The sequence below is a fragment of the Coenobita brevimanus genome, chromosome 83 (genome assembly GCF_032717465.1).
Source record: "Coenobita brevimanus isolate Jiangsu-jjx chromosome 83, ASM3271746v2, whole genome shotgun sequence".
Classification (NCBI taxonomy): domain Eukaryota; kingdom Metazoa; phylum Arthropoda; class Malacostraca; order Decapoda; family Coenobitidae; genus Coenobita; species Coenobita brevimanus.
The window spans coordinates 13,448,396-13,462,114 of record NC_137036.1 but is presented as its reverse complement, the minus strand read 5'-3'; the positions used below and the strand labels follow the sequence as shown (position 1 = coordinate 13,462,114).

Sequence of the window (13,719 nt, the reverse complement as noted above, 5' to 3'; positions counted from 1 at the left end):
GACATTAGATACTCCAGGTAAGTTTTTGGAGCACTACATTCATTTCCCATTCACACTGCCACACCCAAGCCCACACCAGCAGACTGAACCAGGTGTTTTTAGTGGTGCATTATATTCATTTGCTACTCCCATTGCAACATCCATGCCCACACCAGCAGCCTGAGCCATCTTACACATTAAAATACCTCAGAGTGAAATTTCTAGTGCTACTCATCAACTCCCTGTACTTGAACTGAAGGGGTTAAATAGATAAACAGGTTAAATAGATGTGTAAAACAGATAAAGAGGTTAAACAGATAAACAAGTTAAAAAGATCTATCTATCTATCTATCTATTGTCAGACGCCTCAATCCCATTTGGGGTGGCCACAAACAAATCGCCTCCACGTTCCCCTGTCCCCCGCCATTTCACTGTCCTGCTCCCAACTCACACCCCCTCTCTCATATACCTCTCCACCCCATCCCTCCATCTCATCCTCAGCCTCCCCCTCCCTCTCCCCCCATCCACCTCACTCACATACACTCTCTTCATCAGTCTTTCACCCTCCATCCTGGTAAACAGGTTAAATAGATAAAAAGTCGTCATACAGAGGAGGTAACAGTTCCCTAGGCACCAATACGTCCTGACCTGGCTCAGCAGATTAATTTTTGCGGTTAAAGAACTTCATGATGGCGTTGATGCAGTCCTCGGATGTCCAACGCTCCACAAGGCGGTCACACTCAGCGCGGTTTACCTGGAAAATAATGACGATGTGGTGTGGAGGTTTAAGGTATATGTTCTTTTTTTCTCTCTCTCTCATTCCCCTCCCTCTCTCCCCCCCTCTCCTTTCTCTCTCCCCCCCCCCTTCATCTACCTGGAAAATAATGACGATGTGGTGTGGAGGTTTAAGGTATATGTTTTTTTTTTCTCTCCCCCCCTCTCCTTTCCTCACTCTTCTTTCTCTCTCTCCCCTCCCTGTCATCTCTCTTTTTCTCAATCTTCTCTCTCTCTTTTCACCTCTTCTTACTCTCCTCTCCTCTTTCTCTCTCTCTTTCCTTACCTTTACTTTTCTTCCTCTCTTCTCTCTTCTTACTCTCCTTTCCTCCTTCCATTCTTCCTTCCCTCTTTCTTTCTCTCCTTCTTCTCTTCTCTCTCCCTCTCAGTCCATTTCTTCCCACCCTCATTTTCTCCTCTCGCATTGTTATCCTTTTTGCCTAAATTTTCACCCAATTTCCCTCTCTATCTGTGTGTGTGTGTGTGTGTGTGTGTGTGTGTGTGTGTGTGTGTGTGTGTGTGTGTGTGTGTGTGTGTGTGTGTGTGTGTGTGTGTGTGTGTGTGTGTCTCTCCCCCCCCTCTCTCCCTCCCTCCCTCTCTCATCATCGACACCATGAAGGATTAATATTACAAAACTCCCCAACACCACACCTAACAACGAACCACAATCATTCGCACACCATCCAAATCTCAGAGGGTAAACTAAAAAAAATTCCCCACCACCACACCTTATAGAGTATCTCCTTCTCCAGGTCCCTTGTGAGAGACTTGGAATAGATGAGACTCTTGGCTGGCAGTTTAGCGTACTCCTGCAGCCGTGGCCACACCTCCTGCTGGAAGGTGGCGCCGGGGAACACTTCCGTCACCAATCCACAATCACACGCCTCCTGTGCTGTGATCTGTGGTGAAGGGAGGGAATAAAATCATCGTCAATCATCATCATCGTCGCTGTTATTGTCACTGTCATCTTCATCATCAATCATCATCATCGTTGTTATCGTCATCATCATCATCATCACTGTCGTTGTTATTGTCACTGTCACTGTCATCTTCATCATCAATCATCATCATCGTTGTTGTCATCGTCATCCTCCTAATCATTATTATCAATCATTATCATCTTCATCATCATTATCGTTGTTATCACCATCCTCCTGATCATTATTATCAATCATTATCATCTTCATCATCATTATCGTTGTGGTGATCATCGCAAGTCATCATCATCATCATCATCATCATCATTGTTATCATCAGTCATCATTATCCATATCTTCATTATCAATCATCATCGTCATTGTTGTTATCATAATTGTCATCATCATCCTCATCATTATCAATCATCATCATCATCATTATCAATCATCATTATCAATCATCATCATCATCATCATCATCCTGTCTCTTACACCCACCTAAAAATGGGGTAAGGTAGGTTCCAGTATTTAAAATCTAGTAGTTATTGTTGAGTAATCCTGTGTAGTTTGTCTAGCTGAGCAGACCCATCAACCACAGACAAGCAATCACTGCACCAATGTTCCCTAGTGGTAATCAGTACTTCCCAATGGCAAGATATAGGAAGGTGTGGAAGATTGGTTCTTGGATGGATGTCACATTTGCATCTCCATCTAGTCAACAGGGACACCACAGTAGGCATGTAGGTGTATTATATGCCAGCAGAATTACTATTGTTTATTTATTTTCCCTACGTGTCAACAAGTGGGTTGGTGGAGGGTTAGTGCGCCCCCTCTGTAAAACCACTAACTCAAAGACAAATGGCCACCCCTTATGGGCCTGTGGCATCTGGCTATGGATGGATAGGATATTTATCTTTTTTTTCTTTCTTTTTAATGCAAGGAAGAAGGAAGCAAAAACCAGAAGCCTTCGAGACAGCTCCCTCCAAGAAAAAATAAAAGACAACATACAGCCATGTGGAGAGGATGGAGGGTGAAAGACTGACGAAGAGAGTGTATGTGAGTGAGGTGGAGGGGGGAAGAGGGAGGAGGAGGCCGAGGATGAGATGGAGGGATGGAGTGGAGAGGTATATGAGAGAGGGGGGTGTGAGTTGGAAGCAGGGCAGTGAAATGGCGACCTGGAGGTGATTTGTTTGTGGCCACCCCAAACGGGATTGAGGCGTCTGGCAATAGATAGATAGAGACAACATACAGCCCAATTCAAGATCCAGTCATTACATGTCTATCCTGTCCTGGAATCTGATGCTTCAAGAATTACACTGAACTACCAATTAATTAGACCAGTTTCATCCTCTTGTCACTTGCAACATGTGCAGGGAAAATCAGATAAATATATGTGTGAATTCTACACTTTATCCAGACAATTTAAATGATGGAAGCCTAACCTGGAGTACCATTATACCAGCCACAAACATACCTAAAATAAACCTTCAGTGATACTACAATAGCAAAATAAAATTGCCACCAAGAGTCTCCAAATATTAACCATCCTATGCTAAATGTATTACACCATATAAGAAGGGCACAAACTGCGGCAATTTTTCTATCTATCTATTGCCAAACGCCATAATCCCGTAAGGGGTGGCCATTTGACTTTGAGTTATATTACAGGGAGGGGCACTAACCCTCCACCAACCCACTTGTTGACACGTAGGGAGCACGTATGGTTTGGTTATGTGGTTACCACCCAGCGTTGTAAATGGTTTATTGGCTTACAGGAAAGCATTTGGCTTGTCACTCAATGTAAAGCCACCTGTAAAGGAAAGAAAAGCAATAAGAAGCGACAGGAAAGATGGGAGAATAGGAAGAGAGAAGGGCAGGCACAGAAAAAGAATGATAAAGGCTAAGAATGAAGTAGGCAGCACTACATCAAGTGAGTGGATGATGGTCGCCACCACTTGAAAATGATTTGATGAATGTGCAATGCGTCCTTGAATGAGAGGTCTGGGGGAGGCTAGACTGACGACTTGAAAGGAAGGATGGGACTGGAGTGTATTGGTGCTGTGATGAGGAGGGATAGATTGAGATGGTTTGGGCATGTGGAAAGGATGGAGGATGACAATTAGGTGCAGAAAGTGAAAGTGTGAATGCTGAGGGTAGGGTTGTGAGAGGCAGACTGAAAAAGACCAGGGATGAGGCCATAGAGTGTGACCTCAGGGATAAGAGACTAAATAGGGAAGTTGCCAGAGATTGAGTACCGTGGACAGCCACCATTAGATGACCAAGGATGACACATGCATACTGGAGCCTTTTTAAACGATATGAACGATACAAAAGAAAAATAAAGAGCATGAACTAACCTTCTTATTAAACAGCAACAGCTCATTGGCTTTTGCAGGCCCCATTAGCCTAGGGAAGATGTAGGAGGAGCAGCCCTCAGGAGATTGGCCCAGTCTGCTGAATGGGGTACTGAAGGTTGCCTGTATGAAGAAAACCACATCAATGAAACTATACTCTGACCATTTTAACCTGGCAGATGAGATGGAGGGATGGAGTTGAGAGGTATATGAGAGAGGGGGGTGTAAGGTGAGAGGATGGAGAGTGACAGACTAACTACGAGTGTACGTGAGTCAGATGGTGAGGGAGACCATGGATGAGATGGAGGGATGGAGCAGAGGTATATGAGAGAGTGGGGTGGAAGTTGGGGGAGAGGGCAATGAAATGGCAGGGGACAGGGCAACAAGTAGGTGATTTGTTTGTGGCCACCCTTTATGGGATTAAGACTTATGGCTATAGACAGATGGATAGACTAAAACTGACATCTCCCCATCTTTATCTCTGAGCTGTAACTATATTTTAAAACAAAAATTTGGCCACTCTAATAAAACTATATCATCATCATCTGGACCTCCTTTCCCACGCTAGGGAAGGGTGAGGAGTAGCAACGTTCCAACAGCTCATGTCTGACTACTCCAATGGGCCACGCTTCCATTCAATCACCATTCAAGCTCCCCAAATCCTGGCTCTATCTGATACGCCAAAAAACATTCATCATATCCTGTAGCTTCACATAACCGTATCCGACAGAGTCAATCCAGAAAGAGGTGCCAAAAGGGGTGCAATGAAAGTATAAGCTATCTAATTTAACTTCCCCTAAAACTGTCATCTTTCCATGTTGAATGAGTAGATATAACACTGACTCTAAGGTTTGTATTCTCTTAGGGTGAGGAGGCTCCCTAACACCATTTCCTTAATGATTTATTCTCCAAACTATTCATTAATATCCTCTGGTTTGCCTCACCTGTCTTTTCAATATCGACATAGATTGCATGAATAACACACAAGAATATAGCAACAAAGTAGAATCAGGAATAAATTGGTAAGGAAGAGGTGTTAGTAAGCTTCCTACCCATACTAGAATACTGCACTACGAGGCTGTCATCAAGGAATACAATGGCACAGAAAGTACGCAGCGCTGTAGACGTGTGATTCTGCCCCAGAGCTCAAAGAAATAAACTGCAAAAGGACAAAATCTGGCCAGGTTAAGGTGAGACAAGTATAGAGACATGATGTATATTACAGTATCTTATCTGAAGCATACATACCACCAGAGTCCCCTGTAAAAAGGATAAAATTCTGGGCCAAGTTAAGGTGAAAGGAGTGGAGTGAAATACAAAGTCCACTACCTTATCCGAAGCATACGCAGCACCAATGATTCCCCTGCAAAATGGATGGAATTCTAGGCCAAGTTAAGGTGAAACAAGTGAAATACGAAGTCCATTGCCTTATCCGAGGCATACATGTCATCAAAAAGTCCCCTGCAAAAGAATGAAATGCTGGGCCATGTTAGGGATAAAAGAGCAGAGACAAACACGAAGTGAAATTCTGGGGCAAGGTAAGGTGAAAGGCAGAGAGTGAAACAAGAAATCCCTTACCTTACCTGAGGCACACATATGGGGTGTGACCTCAGGGATAAGGGACTGAATAGGGAGGCTGCCAGAGATCGAGCAGAAAGGAGAGCTGCCATTACGTGACCCAGGCCAACACATGCAAGCAGGTTGGAGCCTTCATAAACAAAATGACACAAACAAACGAACAATTACCTTATCTGTGGCATACACCACATCAAACAGCCCCATGACGGTTACGCTCACACCCAAGGCTGGACCATTAACCACTGCCACCAACGGCTTCGGGAAATCGATGAACGAGGACACAAACCCGTACAGGAGCTCACCACTCTTCTTAGAATGTTCGTGCATGTTTTGTGGACTGATACCGGTGAAGTTGGAAAGATCGTTGCCGGAGCAGTAGTATTCACCGGCCCCTGTTATGGCTGTGATGACCGTATGTGGGTCCTCCGCGGCTTCCTTCAATGCCGCAGACCACTCGTTGTACATCTAATGAGGACGAGGAAGCATTGGGGTCATCATCAGCAGCAGCACCACCACCATCATCACTATTACCAGCATAACCAGCATCATCATCAACACCATCACTATCATCATCATCATAGAGTTACAATTCCTCCTCCTCCTCTCTCTCTCTCTCAACATATGCTCACCAGTGATATTACATTTGTATATCTCTCAATTGCATATCTTTATCTGTATTAAGAAAAAATAAAAATAAATAAAAACTGTATGGTAGCTAGTTATTCAAATCACCATTCATCCTAACCCCACTGCCCTTTCATAAATCACCATCACCATCCATAATCACCATCCCACTTCCAGGACAATTTATAAATCACCATCACTCTTATAAACCACTAACACCTACGTTAAATTCTGAGCCACCATTGCCTACTCATAAACCACCATCACCCACTTATAAATCACCACCAGCCACTTATAAACCACCATCACCCACTTATAAATCACCACCAGCCACTTATAAACCACCATCACCCACTTATAAATCACCTCCAGGACAACTTACGTCAACAGTGATTGCATTAAATTTCTTGGGTCTGTTGAGAGTGATGGTGCGAAGGCCTCCCTCACAGGTCACCAACAGAGTACTGTATTTCTGGCCTGATTCCGCCGCCGCAGCTGCCTGGGATGCCTGGGGAGAGACAGAGACAGGGTGAAGGGGAGACAGGGTGAGGAAGGGTGAAGGGGAGATAGGGTGAGGTGGAGACAGGGTGAGGAGATATGGTCAGGGGGAGACAGGGTGAGGAGATATGTTAGAGGGCGACTGGGTGAGGGGGAGACAGGGTGAAGATCAGTGCAAGTATAGTCAGTCCTAACTTACCTGTAAATAAGGAACCTGGATTTTTTTGCCATTCTCATGAAGCAAAAATTAAAATAATAAAAATAAAATAAAAAGTATCATACAACATAAATAGGTAAATATGGTAGGAAAAAATCATCATCATCATCATCATCATCCAGACCTCTTTTCCCAACTAGCAATGAGGTCACAGAGTTTTGTCAGTGAGTAAAAATTGTCTGGGCAACAATCACCCCGACCAAACCCATCTCTTTTGCCATGCCTTAAGGGGATACGAAGTTATATGGTTAGTTGGTTACCACCCAGCGCAGAAAAAGATTGACCCATAGACAGCATCACTTTAAACCTTTTGGGTCCAGGGACAGTCTTAGCATTACTATGTTCGTGTCCTCTTCTGACAATTAATTCAGCTTAGGACAGATTTTTCTTTTTAACACGAGGGGTTAAATATGGCACTGATAAACCCCTTCAGTACAAGAGGCCTTTCTGAAGTTGAGTGAAATAATCTTGAAGCAGTGAAAACTAAAGTACCAAGGACGTCACCTGGATTCAAAGTGTTGGGTGAGTGGATGCTGGATGCCCCCACCTCTGTTATCTTGTTTTTGTTTTTTCTTGGAGGGAACAATCTTATTTTCCAAGGGAACAATCTTGCAGACTTATGGCATTTGGTTCCTTCTTTGCATAAAAAAAAAAAAAAGTAATAATAATAATAATTTATCTATTGACAGACGCCTCAATCCCATAAGGGGTGGCCACAAACAAAGTGCCTTCATGTCGCTCCGTCCAATGTCGCTTCACTGCCTTGCTCCTAGCTCATACCCCCCTTTCTCATATAATAATAATAATAATAATAATAATAATAATAATAATAGAGTAATAACAAAAATTAAAATAAAATAAAAGACATACATTACTGAATTTCTATCTATAGACCGTTGCCCTAATCACGCAAAGGGTGACCGCAGACAAAACACCTCCAAGTCGCTCTGTCACCTACCATTTGACTGCCCTCCCTCCAACTCACTCCCCCCTCCCTCATATACCTCTCAACTCCATCCCTCCACCTGAATTTCACTGACTAAAATTCCTGCCTTCCTCACCTCTGCCCCGGCCAAGGAGTTCACCACGTCAATGTACACCTTCTGAGCCTCCTCCTGTGACATGGACCCCAAGGCATTCCACGCGTCCCACTTGGCCCGACCCACAAAGTCAACCATGCCGGGTCGCTTTGTGGTCACCTGGCCCTGCGTTGCCTGCTTGAAGAGGGCGTAGAGCTTCAGCTTCACCTCATTGCCTGGGTCACAGAAGATGGTAAGTAGTAGTGGTAGTAATAGTGGTAGGAGTAGTAGAAGTAGTAGTAGTATACTCAGTTCACCTTAACTTGGCCCAGATTATTGTCCTTTTGTAGCTTATATCACACTGTTCAAAGGCAGAGACTAGACTACAGTTAACACCATTTCCATATCACTTTTGTGAGTACGTATTCTTTTGCAGCTTACACCACATAGCTCAAAGGTAAAAAATATTATTGTACTGTTGTCTATCTATCTATAGCCCGACGCCCTAATCCCGCAAAGGGTGGCCGCAGACAAAACGCCTCCAAGTCGCTCTGTCACCCACCATTTGACTACCCTCCCCCCAACTCACCCCCCCCTCCCTGTTGTACATCCTTTATATAGCGCTTTTTAGTGAGCAGCACCATATCCTAGTATCAAGATACAGTTACAATTCTGCAATCAAGATGGTGAGATGGCAATTTTTGGCCATGTTAGGGTAAAATGAGTATAGTTATTGTATACACCTCAGGTTCATACAAAACATGAACCCAGTGAAGTGCAGGCAGCTGCCGGCCTTCTATGGCAGGCAGCCATTTTATTATTTCTGTAAATGGCAGACAATAAGACAGGATAACATATTTCACTCTGAAAACTCTGTGAAAATGATATATCTACAGAGAAATTCTATGGTATATTGTAACTACAGTACCGGTATTTTTATTTATATTTATGCAATATCATTTACAGTTTTTAACCCTTTTAAAAAATGGATCTTTTTACTTCAAGAAAATATACAATTTTCTATTCCTTTTTTAAAGACAAGTAAATGCTTGGATTACTCAAGGGGGAAAAAAATAATATTATTTTAAAAAGTCAACAGCTGCAGCCTTATTATTAACAAAGTCTGACCTGTGAACAGAATTACCACATATATGCTAACTCCATTAAAACTGTGTTGCATGGAGACAAAGCCAAAAGGAGAGAGAACATGAGTGAGATGGGGGGGAAAGGGAGACTGGGGATAAGATTGAGATGCAAATGAATGAGATGGATGAGAGCTGGAGAGAGGGCAGACAGATGGCAGGAGACAGGGTAACATGGAGGCACTTCATTCATGGCCACTCCTGACAGGCTTAAGGTGTCAATCAATAGATATGGTAGAGAGACAGACCAATCTCTCACCTGGGTCCTCCTTCAATGTGTTGAGTCGTTCCTTGGCCTCTTCAAACTGCGGCGAGACACTCATGAACCGGACGCCAGCGGCCCTCCATCCCACCTGCCCCATCACACTGCCAACGCCATACCTGACCACAATAAAAAAACACACAATCCTCTCACCTTAACCTGGCCTAGATTTGTCCCTTTGCAGGCTTACATGGAATTATTTTTGGCAACATTACCCCATCATTAGTCCACTGAGTACAGGGATGTCCTTTTCATTTCATTCTTGCTGTCTCCTTTCTTTCACTCAGCCAGGGACTGATTTTTTGGAGGAAAGGGGTTGGGAGAAAGCCTGAGCAAGCCTCTTTAGTACAGAACTCTTTTGGGGGTTGAATAGAACCATCTGTGGCTGCAAGAACAAACTAAGAGGCCAGCAGCAGCACTAACAGTTGCAACCCCTGGTTCATCTGAAATGTGAACCCAGTGGACTGCAGGCTGAAGCTGTACCTGCAGTCCACATTTGTGGCCACCCCTTATGGAATTAAGGAGTCTGGCTATAGACAGAGAAATAATCTTTACTGATCACGACCATAATATGATTAACATTACCAGTGGCGGGAGGTTGTCAACTGATGGTAAATTTTAATTTTCAACAGTAGAGGTTATTCTGATAGCTTTTTCTAACAAACCTAACTTAATCTCCCTAAATTAACCTAGCAAACCTAACTTAACTAATTAGTTAACCAAGAGGCATGACTGACCAAAACTGTACAAATACGGTGTCACAAGTTAGTTCTAAGAATTACCACAAAACAGGTGCTAGCCAGTAACACCTTCATGTGGTGGCACTGACACAACCTTGTGCCTTCAGTGCGATTATATAAACGTCCCTTAACTCTCTCACTAGAGTCCGGTTCTACCTAAGGGAGGTAAATCTAAACAACAACATAATAACTTTATGATAAATATCTTCGTAGGTTAGACTCTTGGAGAAAAGCAGCTTCAGCCACTGGACTCAAGTTTCGATGAGCCTGTGTCTGCTGCTGCTGACTACTATTACCACAAATCATCGTCTAGGCTTAACTTACGAAGGTAAAGTTTAATACATCTGATAAAACAACGCAGGGTTGATCATGTCAAAAACAATTTAACACTACGTCTTCAATACGGCTACAGTTACAACACATTCAACAACGTTATCATATGGACCAACTCTCGTCCTCACCTACAGCCTGCCACAGTCCTTGCCAGATATCTCACACCAGCCATTATAACCACAGTTTGATGTCGCTTCTACCAAAGCCGGGGACAGACAGGCAAGCTTCGTCTCCCTTGACCCAGCAGGCCACCAGCCTCAGCAAATGGTGAACTTCGTCCTCAAATAGCGCTTCACTATAACTAAATAAAAAAAAAACTTTTGCCTATCACTAGAAAATGGGAATAATTTTTGGAATATGGCTAGATCTTTGTAGAAGTAACTAGAAAATAATTTGGTCTTACTCCTAAACGTTAAAATTGATGCTAAGCAGAAGTAAATCTCTAGCCAAAAGCGCTAGATTGGCAACACTATCCAGTGCTCCCCTAAACAAATAAAATAATAAATGATAATAATAATAATGTCTATGAGACTGATAAAACTGTAAAAGACATTGTATCTCTCCAAATTTAATGGTGCTACCTTATGAATATGACATTGCAAGAGTAATTTTGTGAAAACCATGGACTTTGAACAGACGACCTTCAGACTTGACGCCTGAGACGCCTCCTTGTGGTGGCACTCAAGTGGCACTTATATAAAAAAGGCGGCTCTACTGCCTCAACTTCACTGCCCCCCGAAAGGGGGTTGATTACGGCAGAAGGGGTAGCTCGTCTACAGTCCACTGGGTTCACTTTTCAGATAAGGCTATCACGCTACACTACATTCCGACAAAATTTTCTCCTTTTCACTGTCAAAACTCCACCAGCCTATGTGTTTTTACTCACCTTCAACAGGGAACCTGTACATCTGAGAGCCAAATCTCTCCATATTTCCATGCACCTCGCTGTGAGAAAGGCCCTGCTCTAAACCTGGCGAGGTGCTGTCTGTGGGTCTACTCACCTAGACATTGGTTAATCAACAACTCTTAGTATGGATTATGCATTCCAGGAGTTACAGTTTCCATTAACTCTTACAGTTTGATACACTGTACACATTTTAAAAATCATTTTAGTTACTGGCAGATAATCACATTCAGCTGAGTGTAAAGGCTGACATATTAAACTTGGGGATGTGTAACTGTACTGTAGTTTTTTCTCCTTTGTTAAGCAACGTTGGGTCTGGTTAGTACTTGGATGGGTGACCGCCTGGGAACACCAGATGCTGTTGGCATCCCTACGTGTCAAGTGGGGTTGGTGGAGGATTAGTGCCCCTCCCTGTAAAACAATTAACTCTAAGCCCTTGGCCACCCCGTTTGGGATACATGGCGTCTGGCAATGGAATGAATGAATGAATTATTCTTTGCAGCTGGTTCACACATCACTGTGGTAGATGACAATGTTGCAGCTCTATATACTTCCCATGGCACTTCATTTATCTATCTACAGCCAGACACCATGATCCCATTAGGGGTGGCAATTTCAGTTACTGGTTCTTCAGGGGGGAGGGGGCACTAATCCTCCGCCAACCCACTTGTTGGTATGTAGGGAACACATGTGGATTGGTTATATGGTTACCACCCAAGACTGTTAATGGTTTCCTGGCTTACAGAAAACCATTAGGCTTCTCACTCAATTTATAGTCACCTGAAAAGAAGAAGAGCAATATAAAGTGACAGGAATGATGGGAGAAATAGGATGAGAGACGGGCAGACAGAAAAAGGGAAATGTTCCCCTGAAGAAGACCGTATTGGATCATAAAGCCCTGCTAGGTGACAGATAGGCACTACCCCTCCCGGAACAGCAGCTACCGGGCGTGGCTCAAACTCACGACCCCCTGATACAGAGTCCAATATTATACCACTGAGCCACCCTGCCCACAGGGCAGACAGAAGAACCATGATAAAAAGGTGAAGGAAGAAGCAGGCAGCACTACATCGAGTGGATGATGGTCGCCACCACCTACCACCACTTCTTCATGAGTTGCATTAATCTCGTTATAACCCAGCATTCAAGATGGAAAGATGATAATTTTAGGCCAAATCAGAGTAAACAGTCATAATAATCCCCATGATTCACTATACATACATCTTGACCTCTTCAGTCTGATGGTGACTTCTTATTCTCATTACCTGGCAATTTCCTCATTTGGAGATTTAATTGGAGGCCTACACTGGCCTACACTGGCTTATTCACTACTCAGTACTGTTTATCATAGTCATCTGATGACAGCAGTAATGTAATCTAATCTGATAATAAATCATGTGATACTTTAGCTTGAGGAGTCCCTGTATTGGGGTTAGCCCTGGCACAGCTGATGTTTTTATGGACTGGTAATTAAACCAAATGCCAAACCAGCTAATTTGTTCCCAACAGTTGCTGAAATCTGTTGCAAAAAAAAAGAAATCTGAGATGTCATAAAATTTATAACAATGCAAGTCTCAACATGGAGTGTGTCTATGTCTGCTCAATCAGAATGATAAGAGTGACAGTACTTGTTGCCGTTTCCTGACCAAGAGTGATGACTGAGTGATGAGCTACCAAGCTTGCACTCAATTTCACAACTCAAGAAACTATTCACAATGCTGGGTGGTAACCATATAGCCAAATAACAAGGTGATGCAGAGCCTACTATGGTGTCCCTGTTAACTGGGAGGAGACACAAATGCAGCATCCACCCAAGAACCAAACCTCCACACTAATCCCAGAGCCTGGTAATGGCATGGCACTGTCAGCAGCATGGGAACATCAATTTACTGCACACAACAGCCCTGCAGGGGTGGTTGATTGCCTGTGGTTGATGGGTATGCTCAATGAAACTGGGGTATCACAATAATAACTTGTACATACAAAGTATTTTACTACACTGCAGAGTACAAAATACTGTATAAAATTTGAAAACATTTTTTTTTTATATGCTCATATATGTTCTTCTGGTATAAAAATATAACTGAAATTTACTTCATCAATAAGAGTACAGTACTTCAACCTTCCTCACCTTAACATTACTTCAGCAGAACAGTAAGTCTTACATTCTTTTAGTATGATGGTACATTGCATCTTCAGTCTTGCTACCTCTGAACAATTTTATTCAGCTCAGGAGAGATCTCATGTACTGAAAGTTTGAACTATTTTGTATTACCTCCCTCACTACACAAGAATCTTCCGAGACTGAATAATATCACCAGGAGAGGCAAGAATAAAACACAAACAGCATCATCACAGAAGAGTGGGTTATAGTGTCA

At 43.1% G+C, this 13,719-nt stretch overlaps 1 protein-coding gene across 1 annotated transcript; it reads right to left on the bottom strand.

Moving 5' to 3' along the window:
* Window positions 1-507: 507 nt before the first annotated feature.
* Window positions 508-10,704, bottom strand: LOC145409886 (enoyl-CoA delta isomerase 2-like). The gene is made up of 8 exons (XM_080280154.1): window positions 10,566-10,704; window positions 9,362-9,483; window positions 8,003-8,196; window positions 6,609-6,734; window positions 5,771-6,067; window positions 4,028-4,147; window positions 1,482-1,652; window positions 508-733 (listed from the first exon to the last, which is right to left on the bottom strand). Exons 1-8 carry the CDS (start codon window positions 10,607-10,609, stop codon window positions 641-643), a joined length of 1,167 nt encoding a protein of 388 aa, XP_080136280.1. The 5' UTR covers window positions 10,610-10,704; the 3' UTR covers window positions 508-640.
* Window positions 10,705-13,719: the final 3,015 nt, after the last annotated feature.

Coding starts and splice junctions, on each gene's coding strand:
- LOC145409886 (XM_080280154.1), bottom strand. CDS start 10,609: ATGGCTGGTGTGAGATATCTGGCAAGGACTGTGGCAGGCTGTAG. Junction 6,735..8,002: donor ACTCCTTGGCCGGGGCAGAG/GTGAGGAAGGCA, acceptor GTCTCTCCCCAG/GCATCCCAGGCAGCTGCGGC. Junction 6,068..6,608: donor TTAATGCAATCACTGTTGAC/GTAAGTTGTCCT, acceptor CGTCCTCATTAG/ATGTACAACGAGTGGTCTGC.